The 24,218-nt window shown below is 37.9% G+C and overlaps 1 gene segment (V, D, J or C); it reads right to left on the reverse strand.

The window, feature by feature from the left end:
- Positions 1 to 1,388: 1,388 nt before the first annotated feature.
- On the reverse strand, positions 1,389 to 23,460 carry LOC122674382. The segment is given in 8 exon segments: positions 1,389 to 1,858; positions 3,966 to 4,016; positions 5,766 to 5,813; positions 6,101 to 6,175; positions 7,655 to 7,984; positions 11,052 to 11,099; positions 22,770 to 23,060; positions 23,199 to 23,460. Coding segments are annotated over 8 exon segments (1,026 nt in total).
- Positions 23,461 to 24,218: the final 758 nt, after the last annotated feature.

The raw sequence follows: 24,218 nt of genomic DNA on the forward strand, positions 1-24,218 counted from the left end.
TGCAAGAGTTGGACAAGACTTAGCAACTAAACCACCATTGTTTATCTGGTTGGTCTCTTTTTGTTTTCAAATGGGAACCTTTGTTTAGTTTCCTAAGAACTTGTTTCATACACACTGAAGCCGATTATAAACAAAGAAACAAAAAGTTTTTCCGATTTTAAATAAGACCGTTTCAATTCTAATACATAAAAAATTTCCTTTAAAAGGATTCATTAGAGAAAATAAAAAATGTACACTAACTTATTTTTTCTTCCTTTTATCATGAATTTAACTTTTTGTTTTATGTCTGTACTTATAGAAATACACAGAAGCACATATAATGAGTGTCCTGTTTATTAGTATTATAACTCAATAGGAAAAATGGTTGAAAGACATGAGCAAATATTTCAGCAGAAAAGAAAAAGAAGCTGTAAAACCACACACATAGAATAAGGCAGGATTTCCACCATATTGACAACCTAGGGAGTAGATATGTTGAGACCAGTGTATATACTTAAGAAAAAGATACAATCACAAATTCTTAAGAAAATTCTCTCCAAATCCTTGGAGGAAGCCTTTAGTAAAGAAGCAGTGTGTGTTTTGTCCTGTTGTAGCTTGTTTTTTCCCAGCAGAAAGTGAATCAAGGGAAAGCCATGTGATACTAGATTACAAAATGTGAGCTCCAGGTTCAGAAAAACCTGAATGACTCTTATTTACAAAATAGTGACCATGAAGAGACAAACTAAGCTCTCCAACCTATAAACTGTGACCTTTAACTGCTGCTTCTTCCAGGGGTTCTTAAATGGTTAATGGGATTACCTGATGAACGGTAGAGACTGAATCTCTGTTACACCTACATCTAATCTCTTTGCAGGGAAGTAAGCTTAGAAATGAATCTCAGTGCATTTGTCTATGGTGGAATCGATTGTTCCTACAGTAGAGCTGCTGACAGTAGATACTAATGTTGTTGAGAACTTGCATGGGCCAGGCATCATGGACTCATCTGATCCTCACACTCCAGGAGACAGGGCTCTGTAACTCCATGACACAGATGAGGAAATGATGACAGGGAGCTCAAAGAGCTGTCTGAGATCACACCTGGAGTCAGGCTTGTGAGACCCTAGCATAGGTCTGAGCACACGCAGTGCAAGTCATGCTGTGTTATATTGTCTCTATCTGAATGCCCCAAACCAATGGTTCTGCATCTGGTGACTCTGAAACAGAAGGAACGTGGGCGCCTTTGTTAGGCTCCTCTTGGACCGGCTCCCCCGGTCCTCTTGGAGCCGGTGCCCCAGAGAAAGCACCATAACCACCATCTCAGTGCAAGACCTAGAAATGTGGTGTTGCCCATTATTACAATCAGCGCTGAATTTGATAGCTCACCTTGGTTAGATTTCATGACATTAAAGTACGCAGACAAAAGGGGACTTGTGATTCTTTTTCATTTATTGTGCATGTTATGAAAATCTAAGTACAGAATTTGAGCAGCAGAGCTGACTTCTCCAGGGTGTGTGACAGGGAGGGGCAGGGTCATGGTCTGGGTGGAGGGGTGGGGGGAGGAGACAGGGAGCTGCCCACAGTGTGGCTCAGGAGTTGAAAGGACTTGGCGGCAGGATAATGATGACATCACAGATAAATACACATCTGAACTGAGCTCACTCAAAACAAAAAGCAAGCAGAGAATTTCTGGGACTGGAGATGATGAAGGAACGTTGACCTCTCGGTAGCCCTCTCTGTCACGAGATCTTCCCATCACAGCAGATGCCTGTTCTTCTAAACACACAGGACGTGATGATGACAAAGTAGACTGTGCTTATGAGAAGGAGTAAGAGGTAGGTGTAATAGGCAGAGGTGTTTATGAGCTGCAGCTCCAGGGTACCTAGGAGCAGTCATTTTGGTTAGTTTCAAGTGTTCTTTTGAGAGGAGAGGACATATTCACGGAAGTGGTCACAATGATTTATTTCTGGTGATCTGCAAACAAGTGGCACCCCTGTACCGACAAACCCAAAGAAAACAGATGCAACCACGACGAGCTCCACCACCATCAGAACAACTCGGAATCTAGTTGACAATTCAAGTCGATCAACAACCTCAACTAAATGCAACAGAACCTTTCAAAATATTAAAAAGCAAGGTTGTGTTTTTAAAGAATGAGTCCAAATGGGAAAAATATTTGTGATAAATAGCATTTTGCATTTTTTGCCCCATCACATCTCTGAGTAATAATAACAGATGATGTTTGTTAACCCCTAACCAAATGCCAAACACTTATTCTGAGAGCTTTGCATGCAAAATTCTAATCTTATTTAAGGTTTCAAATAACCTATGAGATTATCACTTTCAAACCCCTTTTACCAGTAAACTAAGGACAGAGAGAAATAATTTTCTTGGTGCCACACATTTAGAAAGAACCGGAAATCATATTTCAATCCCAGCAACCTGAATCTGAGCCAAGGTATTCTTAGCTGCTCTGTAGTCCTGCATCTCATGTGCAATAAATATCCCAGACATCAAAGTCAAGCATAAATAGCAAGTTGAATTGCTGATGTGGAAGCATCTGAGCCATTACATGTTGTGCACCAATGAGATTCGTATGAAGTGGATAAACCAGGGAAATCTGGCTGTGACACAGTGAGGTGGGAGGAAGGTTTTAGTAAAGAGAACTTTGTACAAAATGGAAGAGAGTGGTTAGTCCCAAATCCCCGAAACCTTAGGAGCTCATGCCTCAGTCACCTGTCTTTCTTAGATATCTAACCTCATGCCCTTGATGTTATAGGATAATTGCACTTAATCTCCTTTGAAGTTTTGCAAGAAATATATGATGTTAAGAAGCAATTAACAATCATACTGGGCCTGACTTGCTACTGAATGGACCACAGGGCTGAGTTTCTTCCTGTATAAGTTTCCCTTTTCTATGCTTTACCTTCATGGAGTCAGAACTCCAGAATCACTAGCATGTGGTGTGGAAAGGATCTCAGGAGCAGACATGCTCATAACTCATGGCCCTGAGTCAGGTCAGGTGTTAGCTGAGTTCTCGGCCCCCTGACACACTGGGAATGGAGGAGGGATCGGCAGGACCATTGCCAGTGCTTCCAAATTCACTGAGAACCTTCGTGTAGGGAGAAGGGGCCACCAACTAGTACTGATCCTGCGCCAGCTACATGGATACCCTTTGGAGACATTCCACATGGACAATCTTTGTAGTAACAGAGTTGGGTGCAATTGTTCCCTACTGACAGAAGAGGGCACTATTGCCTAGAAATAGAAGTAATGTACCCACGTTTGTGCAACTAATACTGAAAGAACTGGGGTTAACGTCCTGTCTGTGATAGTCAGAAATTCATGCACTTATCCCCTGCCCATGGGTCCACCCTGTCTCAGGGCCTCGGTTTTAGGATTCTTGCTCTACATCTTAGAGATGGAATAGAGAACTAGAACTGAGTAGTGTCCTCAGATCTAGCTGTGTTGCTTGCTACAAGGGATTTAAGTAATTTTGGCTCATGGCCCTCATTGAAAAATTACGGGAAAATGTTGCACCACCTCATAGGAGTGTTATGATGAATAAACAAAATATGCACATAAGATACAGCACAACGCCTTGTGTATATCAAGTTCTCAGCAAGTGTCAGTTCATGTATTAGTTACCAGCAAGGGCTAAAACTTAAAAAAAGTCTAGAAGCAACTTGATATCAAGTTTCTCCAGTTATTACAAACAAAATCTACACAACTGAGTGAAGCCCACTGTTGAAATAATTTGGGAGCCTATCAGTGCATCCTCTCATTTAGAGTCATCTTACACCAAAACCAGCATTTAATGTGTTAAGATGACTCTTCAGGAATGATGGATTTACTTAAAATATGCAGTCTATTCTGCAATATCCAGACATTTTGTTTTTTCTACCTTAAGCCAAGGAAGTTCAAAAGTTAAGTTTACCCAGAGGGAAAAAAGTACTCTAACATGACACAAAGGCAAAGACAAAACTTACTGCTTTCACCTTCCAGACACGATTTTGTAGAATTAGTATCAGCAGTGACTTCTAGAAGGAAGGAGAGCAGGCATTAATCAAATGTATTGTCAATCATTCATATACATTATTAGACAGTGGCACATATGTGATTAACTATGTGTGTGTTAATATGCATGTGTATATAATAGAAGATCTGCTAACACAGACAGAAGAGATACTCTGATTAAACGTATGAACACCATAGTTTCAGGAATAATTGACTTTTTCTTAACATTAACCAAGGAAGTTCAGGAGGTAATTGATCAGGTAAAAATTCATGCTTTCTAAAATATATGCATTATACATATTATTTATATATATGTATACAATAACTTTTCTACTATGCTTGATAAAGGCTTGATAAGAACATTAAAAAAAACAAAGAAGAGATGGAGAAATTGGAAAACATAAACTAAATGAAATGGGAGCACTGAATATGAAATTAAAAAAGTGAAACAAACTAGATAAAAGTAAAAGATCCTCAAATAGTCCAGTTGTTTTTAAATGTGGTTGCTTATTAGAAACATATCTGGAGCTCTGGCAAAAAAAAAAGCAATACCTGGGCACTTGTATTTTTCAAAAAATTCCAAGATAATTCTAATACGCATCTGGATTTTAAAAAGTGATTACAGATTTTTCTATTAAATGGTAGTTTTGGTGATATAGAATTCTATTATTTTCCTGTTGACCAGTCACAATACAACAGTATTAAATGAGTAATAGTTAATGTTAGTGTTAGTTACTCAGTTGCGTCTGACTCTTCGCGACCCCATGGACTATAGCCTGCCAGGTTCCTCCGTCCATAGGATTTTCTGGGAAAGAACACTGGAGTGGGTTGCCATTTCATAATCACAATAGTGAAAGATGCTTATCACAACAAATAGCCAAACAAAAAATAAAAGATAATTACAACTGCAAGCCATAATGGGAACATGATTAACCTAACAATATAAAATAATTACATACAGTTTGGGGGGTCAAGCAGAGTGACATGGTAAATGGAGGTGCATACATGCACATGTCTTCATCTGCCCAGCCAATCTGAATTATGACATTTTGATTTCATTTGTTTGACTTAGTTTGAATAGAATGCTAGATTTCTAACTTAAAAAAATAGGTATGCAACAAGAAACAAATGTTTACTATTTAGCACAAGGAGCTACAGTCACTGTCTTGTAATAACCTATAACAGAAAATAATTTCAAGTGTACTATATGTGTATAACTGAATGACAAAAAAAATTCTACCTTTAGAAGTTTGGTAATGTTTATCTTTTCGTCAGTTTTTCTAAATGGCCTATGGATATCTAATAACAATGTATGAGATACAAAATGTTAAATATGTTTGTATAGGATATAAGATTAATATAAATTAATATAAATAGAAATCTATTATATTTAAATTATTAACGACATCATTCAAGATACTCCCATCTTTATTTTTTTCTGTGCTTGATAAAATATTCTCAGAGAAATGTTAATATGTCTATTATGATGATGTGCTTTTTTCTTTTCCCTTATATTTCTTCTGATTATTGCTTTAGGTATCTTTGTTTCTTTGTTGTTAGGTGTCTAACTGTTCATGATGTCTATTTTCTTTGTGAATTGTACCTTTTTTTGTATCATTTAAAAAAAATTTTACCTGTTTTTTGAATTGCATCATTCAAAATAGTCATCTTTGTTACATTTAAAAATAAATGACATTTTTTAGAAACATAATTGATCAGGAGGGGAAAAAGTGCTATAGGATGTCTTAAAGGCAAACATAAGCAAAACTTACCATTTTTATCTTTCAGACAAGCTTTTTTAGAACCAGTACCTGTAGCTTCTAAAAGCAAAGGAAGCAAGTATTAATCAATTGTCCACACCCACTATTTTACAGTGCATGCATATATATGTATAATATGGTGTCTGTGTATATATAATACATATATGTATATAATCTATTGACAGATGACAGTAGAGATGATCAGTAAAACTCTAACAATGATGAGCCCCACAATTTCAGATAATTGATCTTTTCCACTTTAAACCAGAGAAGTTCAAAAGATAAATAGATCAGGAAGAAAGAAAGACTAAAGCATGACATAAAGGCAAATCTGTACAAAAACTTACCACTTTCATCGGTCAAACAATCATCTGGAGGCTCAGTAGTAGGAGGCTCAGTAGTAGGGACAACTGAGGAGACAACTACAAGAAATGAGAAAAAGTATTAGTGAGTTATCTGTGCCCATTATTCGATGCTGTGAGTGTGTTTCAGCAGTAAAGAATCCACCGGCAGTGCAGGAGTCACAGGAGACACAGCTTCAGTGCCTGGGTTGGGAAGCTCCCCTGGAGGAGGGCACAGCAACCCACTCTGATATTCCTGCCTGGAGAACACCATGGACAGAGAAGCCTGGTGGGCCACAGTCCAGGAGTTGCAAAGATTTGGACACGACTGAAGCAACTTTGCATGCATGCACATGTGTTTATACGTGTGTGTATATTGTAATGTATATGTATGTGCAATACATATATATATACATGTATATATATACACATGTAAAACCTGCTGACAGAGAGACAGTAATTAAAAACATGAGCCCTACAATTCCAAAAATAGTTGGTCTGATTCTATGGAATTCATAGTTTTAATTCATATATGATTTTCTACACATGAAAATGTTGAAGTTCATGAAGGCTACATTTTTCTTTTTACCATCACTGGAGGGTATTACCCAAGGGCATCTTGTCTTTCTTCTGTATTCATAGCTCCTAGGGCTGTGTTTGCTACGAAGTAGGTGTTTGAGAAATACTTGTTGCAAAGACAAATCATCAGAAAAAGTGGCTACTCTGCATGGTCAGCACTCACTGCCGAGGTGAAGAGTTGCTACCCAGTCTAATTCATCCAGTCCAAGAGTCCACCAAGGAAATCCCACATTTGAAAGTCTGGCTCAGGCAAACTTGCTGTCTAAGCAAAGGAAAGCAGCCACACCTTTCCAAATCATGCACATCCCCTGATTTTCTGCATTTGTGGTGTTTGTGGGCATAATGAAAACAGTATTAATTAGGCTAGTAGCCAGAGAGTGACTATATCTTGCTTAAGTACTTCACATGTATTATCTTCTTTAATCCTCCAGTGACACTGAGTGGGTTGTATTTTGGAGGATTCCATGTTGCAAAGAGGAAATAAGGATCAGACAGAAAGTGACTGGCAGAGAGTTGTACCAGTGGTACCAGTGATGGCAGAGCCAGGATTCAAAGGATCATCGTGGGAGATTAAGTGAGACAGGGCCTGTGGAAAGTACCTTGTAAAATAAGCCACGGAAATAAAGAGAAATTAACCTATAAACAATATAATTCCACTACTATAGACACTAAAAGCATCTTCTTTCCTAGATATCTTAATTATTCTTATCAATGACCTTTCTTTTTTTTATTATAAGAGCTCAACACTTCAGTGCAATTCCAGATACAGAAAGTTCCAGATATGGAAAAACAGGACAAGTAGAAATTTTTTAAAAAAGATAATGGAATATTGGATGGAGGAAAACAAAGTAACAATGGTTGTTTTATTTATCCTTTTTCTCCTGGATGTGTTCTTGTTCATACAGATTTGGTTCTGATAAGCCATTTTATGCCCTCAATGAGGTCTTTTTTCAGTAAGCTCTGAAAGAAGTAAACACTTACCTTCTTTTATTGAAGGAAAAATAATCTCTTGATCAATTCCTCCTATATTTTTCGTGTGTTTGACAACACATACATGTTGTTTATCCATAGAGTTTTTGGTCACGGTCAGCCAGCTCAACTTCATGTATGTGTCTTTGGTCTTCATGGTATTTCCCTGCTGGGATGGCAGAACTCTGTTGCTATTTTGTACTTTCCAAGAAACTGTAATAACATCAGGGAAAAATTTCTCCAGGAGACAAAGATATGTTCCAGCATTATCATGGTTGATTTCAGCAATTGAAGGAAGAAAAATTTTGGGCTTGGGGGAAGTGTCTGCAGCAAGGTTTCTCTCTGTAAGGGAATATGGAATAGTAATTAAGAAGAATGGTTAAAGAAACACCAACATGCTGTGGCTTGGAAAAACCTAGTGAGTAGTAAAAGAACAAAAGGCTACTGCTCACTGTGGCCTTTCATCCAGGTGTTCAGTACTGTTTTATTTTCAATGGCAAGAGAAGTTCAAGTCTTCATGGAACTTGCCCAAAGTCACGGCTGTTAAGTAGCAGAACTGGATTATACCTTGACCTTCATTTTTTCTCCACATGCAGAGATGGGGTGCATCTTGTGTGCGTGCCAAGTCGCTTCAGTCATGTCCGACTTTTTATGACCTAATGACTATAGCCTGCCTGTCTCCTCTGTCCATGGGATTATGACTTTTAAATATCCCATATAAATACCCCACATCAAGACTTCCAACATTCATGAACATGTTTACTGTTGAATCCATGCTTCCTACAGCAGAAATGAGGAGTCCCAATCACTGGACTGCCAGGGAAGTCCCCAATTAATTTTTAAAAAAATCTCTTTTGTTCTATAATACTGGAGCCTGTTTTGAAGTGGATGGGTGGGTGGCGGGAATAGGGATGGTGGGGGCAACTGGGTAACTGATGGTTTCTGTACTGGTAAAATCTTTGCTGGCTTCTCACCTACTTCCCTTTCCCATCCTGTGTTTTGCAATTTATGCTCTCTTTGTTCAAATAACACATTCTCATATTCTGCAGCTCTGTGGAATCTCAGTCTTCATTTAACTGATTCTGAAATGAACCATAAAAATAAATACCCAGAGAAAATTTATCAGTTTTACAAAATAATATAGTTACTTTTGAGAATGGGAATCAACACCCATGTGTACTTGACATGTATACTATGAAGTTGAACTTTGAGCTCCAGATGTGGATCCCATGGCCAATTCTGAAGTGATGAGATTCTCTTTATTTCTAATTTCATATGACCTCTCGATTTTATACCAGAACCACTCCAGATTTTGGAGTAGAGCAGCATGCTATTTACAGTGCCTTGATTGTATAACAGTATTTCCAAAACTTCTATTAAAAATGTATTATTAATCACAAACTCCTAATTTGGGATTAGCAGATACACACTACTGTATATAAAACAGATAAACAATAAGAACCTACTATGTAGAACACAGAGGTATGTTAAATATCTTGTAATAATCTTTAATGGAAAAGAACCTGAAAAATAATACACACACACAAAAAACTGAATCACTTTGGTGTATACCTGAAACTTACCCAACATTGTGAACTAACTATACTTTCATGTAAAAAAGTGTATTTTCAGAAAGGCTCTTATACTAAACTTATCAAGTAATCTACTTAGAATTTTCCTAAATTCATAAAATGCTCACCAAAAGCACATTTTATTTTGGAGTTTCAACTGAAGTTTCAGCTTGAGTAATAATACACAAGATTCTGGCTCCCGGCGTTTTCCCTATAATTTGAATTTGCCCCCTAAGGCTGCTGAACTGCTTTACTGCCACCATTTTCCTTTTTTCACCAGCTGCATAAAGTATATTTCCCGACAAGGGATCGAACCTGCGCCACCTGCATTGGAAGGTGGTATTAATCATTGGACCACTGGGAAAGTCCTTCATGAGGAAATACCTTAAGAAGGGAGAAACTGGACTTCTCATCTGAGAAGGAAAGAAAATTCTTGAGAACATCTGCCTGTGCAGCAAAGTTCCAGGTTTTTCTGCTAAATCAGTAAGCAGACAGTGTTGATTTTTCACTCATGCTGTAAATAAAGTTGGGTTGAAATGTGCTATTTTAATTTTATACATCTTGCTTTTAGTACAAGTTGTATTTTATACATTATAAAAGCAAGACACTGTGTATTTCTCCAACCAGATACTTTGTTGATAGTGATTTAGGTCTTCCCTCTTTTTTCCCTCTCATTTTTCTTTTATAAACTAAATAATTGGGGCTCTTTCATACTTAAATAAGATTTTTTAATTCATGAGATTTCTATCTATATTTAATTGACTTCACTTCTTGATCATTTTCTTTATAAATTAAAACTTTTTTCTGATAAGTATGAGCATGAAGCCCAAGCTTACTGGTTATGTATTTTAGAGCCAATAAATGTTGTTGTTAGAAATGACATCAATTAAATTAAAGGATTAAGATTTAAAGCACATAGAACAACAGGAGATATAAAAAATAAACATATTTTAATCTCATTTTTTTCTTGCCATGTAAACCAAAGTCTGCTAAAGAGAGACAGATACCTTCCAATTCAATTTTATGTGTGTGAGGGAACCATAAGATAGCTTTCCATTTGAGGAGTTAACAGTACAGCTGCATCCTCTGAAGAATTTCAATTCATCAATAATTTGGCTGCCAACACTCTCCCTCTTGGGTGCAATTTTCCCTTTACATTTGAATAAACACAAATCCAATATGTATGACGTGTTAGCCAACAAAACATATGGTGCGGAGTCATGTCCAATTCTTTGCGACCCCATGGACTGTAGCCCACCTGGCTCCTCTGTCCACGGGCTTATCCAGAAAGGAATACGGATGCATTAGACAATGTGCTAAATAGTTCATCACACTATCTCATTTAATTCTCATACAACCCCTGCTGGATAATACTGTTGTACTATCTTACAGATTAGGAGACTGAGTCCAGAGAATAACTTCCATGTTCACATATGCAGTTAGTGGTGGATCGGAAGTTCTAGGTCAGCCTGACCCCAAAGCCCACTTTCTTTGGAAACACCCCCTTCAGCATCAGAAAAGGAGACATGTTAACTCATAAAACTTACCTATAATGACAAACTTCAACCCCGGGCCAAATACTTTCATGATAATTATGTACATTATACATGAGCCCTTTATAGAAGTCCACACAGACACGAAGCCAAATTCTATTACAATATTTGTACAATCTTGTCTATGCTTTCCTTTACAATGTGAATTTGTTGTAAAATCTCTCCTAAATCTCTACATTTAATTCGCATTCACATTCCCATTTTTGCTAAATATTATTCCTATTTAATTGTTTCTTACCTTCCCTCTATTACCTTGAAAAAAAATTATATTCTTCTGATACCTACCTGTGACAATGAGTTTTGCTCCAACATTGAAGTTTTTTACGTAATTATTCCACAGTGATTCAAGTCGTATCAAAAACTTTAGACTAATTGGCTTCTCTGATTTCTTCAAATTCTAGTAGAACTATGATGACTTGGAATTCAAGACACTAGGATTCTGGTCCTAGTTCATTTTGCTCCTAACAAGTTCTGTGGTTGAGCAAATAAAGTAAACTAATGCCTTGGGTACCTTATTTATTTGAAAATGACGGTGCTACTGTTAAGTCAAGTGAACATCCTTATTAGTGTTTTGGTGAGCTCAAAATGAAACAAGATCTGAAAAGTCATTTGAATAAAAATTATATAGAGGTAAGAGATTATAAATATTACTATGTTATTGTTGACATTATTATTAGCATTTTTATTTGTGATAATTGTGGTCCAACATGACATTTTAATATCATGGGAGCAAATCTTGCCTATCAGATGGGAATTCAGTATCTGGGGTTTACAAGTAGATCCATAGCAACTGATGACTTGTTTGCATTCCTCTGTGTTTTGACATGTCTGGGATTCTCCAAGCCCGTATCACAGCTCTTCACACACCCAGATAATAGGCAGTCATTTATTTTGTCATATTTGCTGCATTTCCAGGGTGAACAAAATCAAAGGGAACATTGTCTAAAGTCTAATGTATACAGCCAGTATATGGAACTTCACTTCTGTTGTCCACAACAAATGGCTTTTCCCCAACAATAGCACAATCTATGGGCATCTCAAGATTTTACCAGAAATTTCAGCTTCAAATTGACTTCTATCCAGTTCATGCCCAAAGTTCAGCTTGCAGCTCCAGGTATGGGCCGTAGGACAAATGACCACAAAAATGGCAGGATGCCTGGTACTCAAATCCTCCATTGTTAAGTTGGATCGCTTCACTGCCTGCCTCATCTTATCAGCTGAGGGCCACCATTCATGAATGACATTACATTTTGGTGCCCATTGCATAGATGCATTGGGAATATAAACATATTTGCTTGAAGACCATTTCTTCCATTTTGTAAACTGGATATTGAAGGCAATGTCCCCTTTTTACTTCATTTTCCTGCTAAAGACTCCCACATTGAAGTTCTTTTTTCTAATTTTGTGGTGGGAAAACATATTTGAAAATTAGGTGTGCTTATTTTAGTCAGTTAATATAGGGTATCTATTCCACTATATTTTTTCTTGCTTTCTTATTTCTTGTTTTTAATTCACTTCTTTTGGATTGAGACAGAACTGACATATATTCTGAATGTTTAATAAATGCACATTCATGTGACTTACATGATCTTTCAGAGGGAAAGAGATGTCATTTCAGTGCTATGATTAAAAAGCAAGAGCATTGTTTTCACATGTGAGTAGCAATACAAAGTATGAGCTATTACTAATAGTTACAGAATCCAGGTCAGGCTACAGAAGGGTAAATATTCAGGATATAAAAACATGACTTGATGTTTCAAATATCACATAATAATCCAGTCCTCTTACTTTGACAAATCTCTACTGGTTCCCAAACTTTGCCACAGTAGCTAGTCATGTGACTTTAGGCAAGTAACTAAACTTCTCTAAACCTCAGTTTCTTTATCTATAAAATGGGAATGAAAGGATTACTGGTGAGGAAAGTATAAGGCATTGAAACTACATATCATGGTGTCTATCCTTCAGTAAATATTAACTAATATTAAAATTCTCTTTAATGGCATGGTTTGAGGCCGTTTTATCAAAATCTTCCACCAAACAAAAGGTATGCTTTTTATAAGCAATAACTATTACACCAAGCTCAACAATCCGAGACGTCCTACTTCTGCAGCCATGGCCCATAGAAGACAAGTCTCAATTAAACCAAAATCTAGAATGCTTTTCCACTAGAATAGAAGTTGTTTGGTGTTGAGACTCGTTCTGTGTCTTGTTCACCCTTCTGTCTGCAGCTCCCAGCACAGAAACTGTCCTCAATAAATATTTGCTGAGAGAATGAAAGAGCAAAGGAGAATGCCCAGCCATGAAGACACTTTCGTGAACTTTGGAGCTGAAATGGCTCATTGAGCTCACAAACTGGTCCATGTCCAGAAATTTCACAAGAGATGAGATAGTTTGAATTTCAGATAATCTCAGCCTCCCTCTAAGAGGCTAGAGTAATAAGAAGTGAGATTTATTAATGTTGTGTAATCATTTACTGAAAGAATTTTCTTCCACTGCTCTTAGGGATGAGATGAAAATCAGTAATACTGGTTTTGCAGGGGATTCAGGAGCACAGTATTTTATCTCAAGATATAGAGAAGAGATAGTAAGAAAAGTGTTTCTCACTTAATAGACTGCTTAAAAGAAAAGGAACTCGAACTAATAACTTATACCAATGTGATGATATAATATGCTATTTATGTTAGAATATAGAAAGATAAACAAAGCAATAAGATAGACATGGTCTTCAGAATACTTTACTATCTAGCCTGAGTCTATTTTGTATGTGTTTCCTAGAACACAAATTTCAACCGCTTACAAGCAGGGACAAGAAGAAACCATTTACAAAGTGGTTTAGTTTCCATATAGAGTGACCAATAGCTGTAAAACTACTGTTTAGATGCTGAGACCAGGAATGTGGCAGCCAGATCAGGGAGACCCCAAGTTGTTTCTACAAAGCATCTAACAGTATTTTATGACTACAGTAAAAATAGAAAAATGATACTTACCAGGAGGAGTTACTATGATGATAGCTCCTTCTCCAAATATCTTCTTCCAGCCTGAGCTGTCACGATGGTAAAAGCTCCTACAATAATCCAGCTTCTTCTGCCTTTATAAAGTGACTAGAAGTCAAAAAACTTCATACTGGCAGTTTGATCTTCTGAATTCTTTTGGAAGTCCTTGGATATAGGTTTCACAGCATCCAATGTTTTATACGTTTTCCTCAGATTTGTTGTTATTATTTAGTTGCTAGGATGTGTCCGACTCCTTTGCAACCCCTTGGACTGTAGCCCGCCATGAGATTTCCCAGGGAAGAATACTGGAGTGGGTTGCCATTTCCTTCTCCAGGGAATCTTCCCAACTCAGGGATCCACTGGGGAAGCCACTTTCCTCAGGTAAATGGACTCAAATATCTGCTTTCCAAGGAGTAGTAATCACTGAAAATGCTGATGAAAGATGATAAGTATAAAAACAGAAAAAGACCACATCACTGGCACCAACTGGTTAACCACCTGGTTTTCTAAATTTCCAGGAACGGTATTCAAAGAATCAAGACTTTTTTGTATTTCCAGGTGTTTAGTTCTGTTGAAACTGCTCAGAGTTTGCATCGGTTGAAAGGCCATTCTCTTCTCACAAACACCAGGGCTGTTTAGTGATATGGGAATGTATTGCTAAAAGGAGGAATACCTTCAGTAACTGAAAATGCAAATATCCCATCAGCCATCACACGTGTACTTGAGAAATGTGAACAAAGCTCTCCATTCATTGGGCAACACAATTCTTTACCAAGGTAAAGGGAAATGAGAAAATAAGTCCTATGATGACTTATTTAATATTATTTTTCCTAGGATAAAGGAAGAAATTTTCAGAATTCTCTCTCCATTGAAATAATACTTTCTTTAAACTAAAACTTGAAAACAATATCCATTTCTCTGATAGTCAAAAGAAGTCTCTTGGTGGATATTCTGTAATTTCAAGCCACTCAGCTTGGGGCCAGGGGGAAAGAAATTGCCAGAAGCAGCTGAGTTCTCCTCTGAGCACAGATGAGATGTCCATCTGCCAGGACCAGACAGGACAGGCTCTTACTATCCCCATGTCTACTCCAGATGCACTTGTTCATGGTCTAAGTCCCGTGAGCAATCAGTTCCTCTGCCCCAAGGATGAAAAGAAGAGGAGGTCATGTTGGGCAACTGTCCATTCACAGGAGCTCAGCTCACAGTTCCAACACAATGGGAGGGGATGAGAGATTCAGATGCCAATTATATTTAGATAGTTTTTCTTTTTTTTTTAATTGAGAGTTCATGGGAATTTCCTGGCAGTGCAGTGGTTAGGACTCTGCACTTTTACTGCTTTTACTGGGCTCAATGTCTGGTTGGGGAAATAAGATCTCATGATCCACAGAATGTTCACACAAAAAAATGGAGAATCCTAAGTTGTTAGTACTTGGGGCTGTCATATACCCTTTGCCACTATTGTAGCCATGAATGATGTCCCCTTAGTTACTTTCTGAAAACTTGTCCTCTGATTTTCCTTATTCCAAGACCATGAGCAGAATTATTGGGAGCTTTAGGAATTGTCTGTTTTTCAAAATGCTTGAAAGATTTAAGCAATAAAATGCAAAAGAGTAACTAAGGAGTTATGCAATTATTAAGTTTTATTAAATATAAGAACAATAAGAAGAAAGAATATAAGGTTTTAGTAAAGGGCATAAAATTAAACCTGCATAAATGGAGAGATATATCATATTCATGAAAGAAAAGCTCAATGTCATAAACATGCAAACTCTTCTTAAAATCATGTGTATAAATAGACTAATTCCAATGAGACTTAAGGTAACATTTTATTTTTTTGTTCCTTGTTGTAAAGATTGGGGGTGAGCTAGTTATATTTATTTTAAATTGATATAAAAAGTAAATATGAAATAATTTTAAAAATTTTATTAAAAATAATGATTTTTAATAACTAATTTGGCATAGCAGCTCTTAACCCTTATCGCAAAGTTACTGACATAACATGATAATGGAGTAAGAATACTGAGACATGAATAAAACGCAAATCCTCCAAGCATATGTTAATATAAAAATATAATTAAGGCATTTTTAATTGTGGGGAAATGATAGATTGTCTTAAAATTAGTTATGAACTATTAATTGTATGTTGGAAGAAAAAATAGCCCTCTATCAACTGTTGGGGTCCTTTAATGGACCGGAACCTGGTGGTACGGAGTTGACGATAAGAAAGTAAAAGAGAGAAAGAGAGAGAGAGAGAAAAAAGACCCGGGGACCTAAGCTCTGATGGAGCAAAGGTGATTTAATGATTTCTCTATGAGTATATATAGGCTGTGGTACAAGAAACTTCTTTTGGGAATGATAGAGATCAGAAAACCAAACGTACAGCAACTGTTACCAAGGGAACAAAGGGTAATGTTAGTCACAAGGTCAGGACACAATCCATATCTCAAGAAAGGGGAACGAGACTAAGCAGTTTTGTCCTAAAGAGAATGTTTACTAAAGGAGACCCAAGCCTGCCTCACACAATGACCTCAGTCCCTGGGAGCAGCGTGCTGTTCCGCTTGAAGAGGGACAAAGGACTCATGAGAGACAGCATGTAGGAATCCTCCCGTCAAACATTCCCTGACAATCAAGCACCATAAAAGTTAGGTTTGTATTAAAAGGCATCTAAAAGTGTGAGTTATAAAGAACAATGAATGAAAGTCACTCAGTCGGGTCCGACTCTTGCGACCCCATGGACTATAGCACACGAGGTTCCTCTGTCCACGGGATTCTCCAGGCAAGAATACTGGAGTGGGTTGCCATTTCCTTCTCCAGGGGATCATCCTGACCCAGGAATCAAACCTGAGTCTCCTGCATTGCAGGAAGATTCTTTACCGACTGAGCTATGAGTAGGAGACTAACTGAGTCCTTGGGCAGAAAAGCTTGGAATGTGAAGAGGACAGGAGACACCTTTATTTAATGTTTAATTTTTAAGATGAGAAATTTGGAGAATTTTTTCTTTTTTATTTTTATTTATTTATTTATTTTTTTTCTTCTTTTAAAAATTTTTCTTTTTTTTTTTATTAGTTGGAGGCTAATTACTTCACAACATTTCAGTGGGTTTTGTCATACATTGACATGAATCAGCCATGGAGTTACATGTATTCCCCATCCCGATCCCCCCTCCCACCTCCCTCTCCACCCGATTCCTCTGGGTCTTCCCAGTGCCCCAGGCCCGAGCACTTGTCTCATGCATCCAACCTGGGCTGGTGATCTGTTTCACTATAGATAATATACATGCTGTTCTTTTGAAACATCCCACCCTCACCTTCTCTCACAGAGTTCAAAAGTCTGTTCTGTATTTCTGTGTCTCTTTTTCTGTTTTGCATATAGGGTTATCGTTACCATCTTTCTAAATTCCATATATATGTGTTAGTATGCTGTAATGCTCTTTATCTTTCTGGCTTACTTCACTCTGTATAATGGGCTCCAGTTTCATCCATCTCATTAGAACTGATTCAAATGAATTCTTTTTAACAGCTGAGTAATATTCCATGGTGTATATGTACCACAGCTTCCTTATCCATTCGTCTGCTGATGGGCATCTAGGTTGCTTCCATGTCCTGGCTATTATAAACAGTGCTGTGATGAACATTGGGGTGCACGTGTCTCTTTCAAATCTGGTTTCCTCAGTGTGTATGCCCAGAAGTGGGATTGCTGGGTCATATGGCAGTTCTATTTCCAGTTTTTTAAGAAATCTCCACACTGTTTTCCATAGTGGCTGTACTAGTTTGCATTCCCACCAACAGTGTAAGAGGGTTCCCTTTTCTCCACACCCTCTCCAGCATTTATTGCTTGTAGACTTTTGGATAGCAGCCATCCTGACTGGCGTGTAATGGTACCTCATTGTGGTTTTGATTTGTATTTCTCTAATAATGAGTGATGTTGAGCATCTTTTCACGTGTTTGTTAGCCATCTGTATGTCTTCTTTGGAGAAATGTCTGTTTAGTTCTTTGGCCCATTTTTTGATTGGGTCACTTATTTTTCTGGAATTGAGCTTCAGGAGTTGCTTGTATATTTTTGAGATTAATCCTTTGTCTGTTGCTTCATTTGCTATTATTTTCTCTCAATCTGAGGGCTGTCTTTTCACCTTGCTTATAGTTTCCTTTGTAGTGCAAAAGCTTTTAAGTTTCATTAGGTCCCATTTGTTTATTTTTGCTTTTATTTCCAATATTCTGGGAGGTGGGTCATAGAGGATCTTGCTGTGGTTTATGTCGGAGAGTGTTTTGCCTATGTTCTCCTCTAGGAGTTTTATAGTCTCTGATCTTACATTTAGATCTTTAATCCATTTTGAGTTTATTTTTGTGTATGGTGTTAGAAAGTGTTCTAGTTTCATTCTTTTACAAGTGGTTGACCAATTTCCCAGCACCACTTGTTAAAGAGGTTGTCTTTTTTCCATTGTATATCCTTGCCTCCTTTGTCAAAGATAAGGTGTCCACAGGTTCGTGGATTTATCTCTGGGCTTTCTATTCTGTTCCATTGATCTATATTTCTGTCTTTGTGCCAGTACCATACTGTCTTGATGACTGTGGCTTTGTAGTAGAGTCTGAAGTCAGGCAGGTTGATTCCTCCAGTTCCATTCTTCTTTCTCAAGATTACTTTGGCTATTTGAGGTTTTTTGTATTTCCATACAAATTGTGAAATTATTTGTTCTAGTTCTGTGAAAAATACCCTTGGTAGCTTGATAGGGATTGCATTGAATCTATAGATTGCTTTGTGTAGAATAGCCATTTTGACAATATTGATTCTTCCAATCCATGAACACGGTATGTTTTTCCATCTGTTTGTGTTCTCTTTGATTTCTTTCATCAGTGTTTTATAGTTTTCTATGTATAGGTCTTTTGTTTCTTTAGGTAGATATACTCCTAAGTATTTTATTCTTTTTGTTGCAATGGTGAATGGTATTGTTTCCTTAATTTCTCATTCTGTTTTTTCATTGTTAGTATATAGGAATGCAAGGGATTTCTCTGTGTTAATTTTATATCCTGCAACTTTACTATATTCATTGATTAGCTTAAATTGAAGTGTAGTTGATTTACAATTTGTGCCAATCTCTGCTGTATAGCAAAGTGACTCGGTTTTACACATATATGTGTTCTTTTTTTTTTTCAACATTGTTTTCCATTATGATTCATCCCAGGATATTAGATGTAGTTCCTTGTGCAATACAGTAGGATCTTGTTGTTTATCCATTCTAAGTGTAATAGTTTACATCTACCAACTCCAAATTCCTAGTTCATCCCTCTTCTCCTCTTCCCCCCTGTCGGCAACCTCAAGTCTGATCTCTACGTCTATGAGTCTGTTTCTGTTTCATAGATTTATTTGTGTCATAGTTTAGATTCCACATATAAGTAATATCATATGGTATTTGTCTTTCTTTTTCTGACTTACTTCACTCAATATGATAATCTCTAGTTGTATCCATGTTGCTGCAAATAGCAGTGTTTTGTTCTTTTTATGGCTAAGTAGTATTCCATTATAGATATGTACCACATCTTCCTTATCCATTCATCTGTCAATGGATATTTAGGCTGTTTCCATGTTCTGGTTGTTGTGAACAGTGCTTCTATGAATATAGGGGTGCATATACCTATTCGAATGACTGTTTTGTCCTGGTATATGCCCTGGAATGGGGTTGCTAGGTCGTACGGTAATTCTATTTTTGATTTTCTGAGAAACCTCCATACTGTTTTTCATAGTGGTTGAACCAATTTACATTCCCACTGACAGTGTATTAAGAGTCCCTTTTCTTCACACCCTTTCCAGCATTTGTTATTTGTAGACATTTTAATGATAGCCATTCTGACTGGTATGAAGTTGCACCTTGTCGTAGATTTGATTTGCATTTCTCTAATAATTAGTGATGTTGGGCATCTTTTCACGTGCCTGCTGGCCATCTGTATGTCTTCTTTGTGGAAATGTCTATTAAGGTGTTTAACTCACTTTGCCTCTGGGTTGTCTGCTTTTTGTTATTGTTGTATGATCTTTCACATAGTTTGGAAATTAAGCCCTTGTCATGACATCATTTGTAAATAGTTTCTCTAATTCTATTGGTTGTCTTTTATTTATTTTTTTTTTTTATGGTTTATTTTGACATGAAAAAGCTTGTAAGTTTGATTAGGTCCCATTTGTTTATTTTTGTTTTTATTTCTATCTCCTTCGTAGACTGACCTAAGAAAATATTGGTATGAGTTATGTCAGAGATTGTTTTGCCTATGCTCTCTTCTAGGACAGTTATGGTGTCATGTTTTATGTTTAAATCTTTAAGCCACTATGAGTTTATTTTTGTGTGTGGTGTGAGAGTGTGTTCTGACTTTATTGGTTTATGTGCAGCTGTCTAACTTTCCCAGCACCACTTGCTGAAGAGATTTTTCCCCCTGTTTTTATATTCTTGCTGGAGAACCTGTACTTTTTACAACATTTCTAGGAATGTATCTATTTCTTCTAGGCAGTCTATTTTCTTGCCAGGTACTGAGTAATTATTTGTAGTAATGAGTTATTGCCGTTTATATTTTGGTGGTATCAGCTGTTAACTTCTTCTAATTTCATGTCTAATTTTGTATCTTTGAGTTCTCTCTCTCTCTCCTTTTTTCCTGATGAGTTTGGCTAAAGGTTTACCATTTGTTTGTATTTTCAAATAACCAGCTCTTAGTGTATTGATCTCTCCCATGATGTTTTTAGTCTATTTTACTTTGCTCTGATTTTTATTCTCTTTCATTTACCCTTGGTTTTATTTGCTCTTTTTTCCAATTCTTTTAGGTGTAAGATTAGGTTGTTTGCTTAAGGTTTTTCTTGTCTCTTGAGGCAGGCTTGTATCACTATAAACTTCTCTCTTAGAACAGCTTTTGCTGTAAACCTCAGATTTTTTTATGGTGTTTTCCTGTTTTCATTGTCTTCAGGTATTTTGGATTCCCTCTGATTTCTTCAGTCACACACGGGTTGCATATAGCATACTGCTTATCCTACATGTGCTTTTGTTTCTTGTACATACACGGTGTCTCTACCTCTAGCTGTGTCCTTAGAGAAATTGACCTGTATAAGCAGAGACAGAGAATGGAAACTGAGGGAGAGATCATAAGGGTTCTGTGAGTACATGGAAAAGTACTTACCACAAAATGCAAAGAAAAGCAGTGATATAATAATGCATTAGTCAGTAATTGGGGGAGAAATTGGATCTACACATTCAGATTGCTACCTTATGCCCATACACAAAAATTCAAATTAAAGTGGATCAAGGAATCAAATGTGCAGAACAAAGTCTTAACACCATTGGAAAAGTATAAATGAAGAGATATTTATGCTTCAGGCTTTCCTAAAGCTGCAAATAGTTATAGTATGTGGTTGCTGATACAGTAGAGCAAGCTAAAGGCAGTGCATTTACTGTCCAATTCCTTGCTGTCTGCAGTCACAGAACTAAGAAGCTTTGACTTGTGGTGTGAGACTGTTTTTTTTGATTGCGAGATTCTGATGGAGAAATGTGATGACCTGAAGAGCAGCAGCACCCGTTATGCAATAAGACTGATGGGGCTTTGGGGTTGGGGATAAGACCATGAATACTGTTCTAGTAGGCATTCCTGTGGTGGTGCAGCAAGACTTACAAATCAATCTGAAGAAGAATCAGCAGGAGCCTAACAAAAAATGCACATTTTCAGCCTTCATTCCATGATTCTGATTCACTGTGTTGAGTGCCACCCAGAACATGCACTTTTATTCCAATTCAGGCGCTTCTGATGCAGGTGGTGCATGGACCACAGTTTGAGAAACTCTGTTCTAGAAGCTCAGACACTGGTACAAATTTGGAGGAACCAATACACAAAAGACCGTATACATGTGAGCTGGCATTTCTGTATTTCAATATTAATTTTGCTTCCTTAAACCTAGCCCAGTAAGGCAGCCACAATCCTTGGCTATAAGACTTTTCAATTAAAATATATACCATTCATTGATTTGTTCACCTGAAGTGTTCTTTAATTTTAATTTTTGAGAAAATTATGATCTGATAAGTCTCATTCTAGTTTGGCACTTGGCCTTGTTAATGGTAGGGAGTGGAGGTAGAAAGCAGCTTTGGCTTTACTTGTTTAAGACAGTTCTGGCTGTGGGCTGAACTTCAACAGAGGGTATAAGTAGAACATAACAACGGGGCTTCCCTCGTATCTCAGTCAGTAAAGAATCTACCTGCAATGATGTAGGAGACCTGAGTTCAATTCCTGGCTCTGGAAGATCCCCTGGAGAAGGAAATGGCAACCCACTCCAATATTCTTGCCTGGAGAATTCTTGCCGTGGACAGAGGAGCCTGGCAAGCTACAGTCCAAGGGGTCTCAAGAGTTGGACACGACTTAGCGACTAAACCACCAACCACCACCACCTAAAACAATCACTTTTTCCCCTACACTTTCACTAGGTCAACCATGCCCTAGCTGATTATGTAAGAGAAATGTAAGTTTGTCCAAAAGATAAATTGGATACCAGCTTGAGGTTCAAGAAGTCCGAGTTTTCCTTCCATAATTTCTCATTCTTCACACTCCTGGATAATAAAGATGCCCATTCCCAGCCATTTTCTCTGGATAATCATCAGGTGAATGGTTCAGTATTATCTAGCCTTTCCATTTTCGTCTCCTAAATATCTCCCCTAACAGATAATCCTAGGTTCTCTGTCTTTCCTAAAGAGAAAATAATATAAACTCTACCAGCTTCTGGGAGAGCTGAGAATATGCTGCCTGCCAGACTGCTTGCCTACAGACTGGAGATGGAGGTCTGTTTTTAGGAAAAACTATGGCTATTGTGGGGAGGGAGAAGGTGGCCGTGGAATATAAAGTTTGATTCATGGGCATTGCGTTCAGAGTTTTTCTTTGTTCAGAGTAAAAAGAAATTGGGGAGGAAGTGAAGAAGCTGCTGATATCAGGGCTGTGATTCGCAGCCACAAGCAAAATTTCCAGTGCAGTGTACAGGAAGTCTGAACCAACGTGCTTATCCCAGATGGCACAGTAGTATATGCCGGAATCACTTTCTTTCAGATTTAGGATTGCAAATGTGTAGCTCCTCTCTGTGCGCTTATAGACACTGTATTTTGCTCCACTGATTCCTGATTCAAACACAGGCTTTGAGTTGTAGCTGTCGAAGTAGAGAAGGCGTCGAGGGGCCGTCCCCTCCTCATGTTTGTACAAGTGGATATAGGTGGCCCCTTGTGTAAGATCACAGGTGAACGAAGCAGTCTCCCCAGTCCCACTAGTGATTAACCTGAAGTTGGAAGATACCTGCATGACTGCAATGGGAAAAGCAACAAAAAATAATGAGGAAGGGGAAGCACCAATTTCTTAGTACGACCCTCTCCCCACCGCCCCCCACCCCTTGCCACAAAAAAACAGAAAAAATTCCACGAGCATCCAGGCAACACACTTACCGGGAGCCAGGACAACCAGAAGCAGCGCTGTGGCCCGCATCCTGCCCCGGGCAGTGAGCTAGACTGGGATTCCGAGCAGAAGTGACAGGCAGAGAAGTCAGGGAGGATCTCTCTTAAAGACCACCAGGCCGATCCCAGGCTGATCCTCCTCCCCTCCTCCTGGGGAGGAGCCCGCCTCTCTGCACCAACCCCTTTCTTGAGGGCCCCCCTGTGGCAGGCTGGGAGCTGCCATCTCCCCTACAGGAGAGGAGAGGCCTGAGCCCTGAGACTCAGAACTGCAAGCAGATGGATCAAATGCGAGCTGCGGAGAGGAGCGCCATGCCTGTCGCCTAGTGGGGTGAGCAGCCCTGAATGGGACTAAGTTCCCTGCAGTTCAGCATTTCAGTGTTTATGCTGCTGCCACGGTCTTGTCCGGTGACATCTTTATATTCCTTCCCTGAACTCCCTTTCCTTTTACACCTGTAAGCAAACTCTGAGGCAACAACCAGAGAATCCAATAAGAACTGAACCTGCTTTTTTTTTAATAAGAAATTAAAATCGATTATGTTGGTCTACATTTGACTGTCCTTAAAATTAAATGGATGTGTGTTCGTGTGTGTGCATGTGTTATAAATCAGTTGGAGAGAGGATTCATTTTCATCCTCAAGTAAAAGGCTGCCTCATATAGAGTGTCCAGATTTCATGAAAAAATAAGAAGCTTCACAATAGTTGGAACAGACAAACTAAAAACACATATTTTTTCTGAAATTCAGGGAAATGCAAATCAAAACTACAATGAGATATCACCTCACCCATGTCAGAATGGCTATTATTGACAAGGCTAGAAATAACGGGTTAAGATGGGCAGAAAATAGAACCCTTGTGCACTGTTGGTGGGAATGTAAATTGGTGTAATTGCTATGAAAAATGGTATGGAAGTTTCCTCAAAAAGTTAAAAATGAAACTACCACATGATCCAGCAATTCTGAGTATTTATCCGTAGAAAACAAAAACACTAAGAGATAGCTGCACCCCTATGTT

This window comes from Cervus elaphus, chromosome 18 (genome assembly GCF_910594005.1).
Source record: "Cervus elaphus chromosome 18, mCerEla1.1, whole genome shotgun sequence".
NCBI classification, from domain to species: Eukaryota; Metazoa; Chordata; class Mammalia; order Artiodactyla; family Cervidae; genus Cervus; species Cervus elaphus.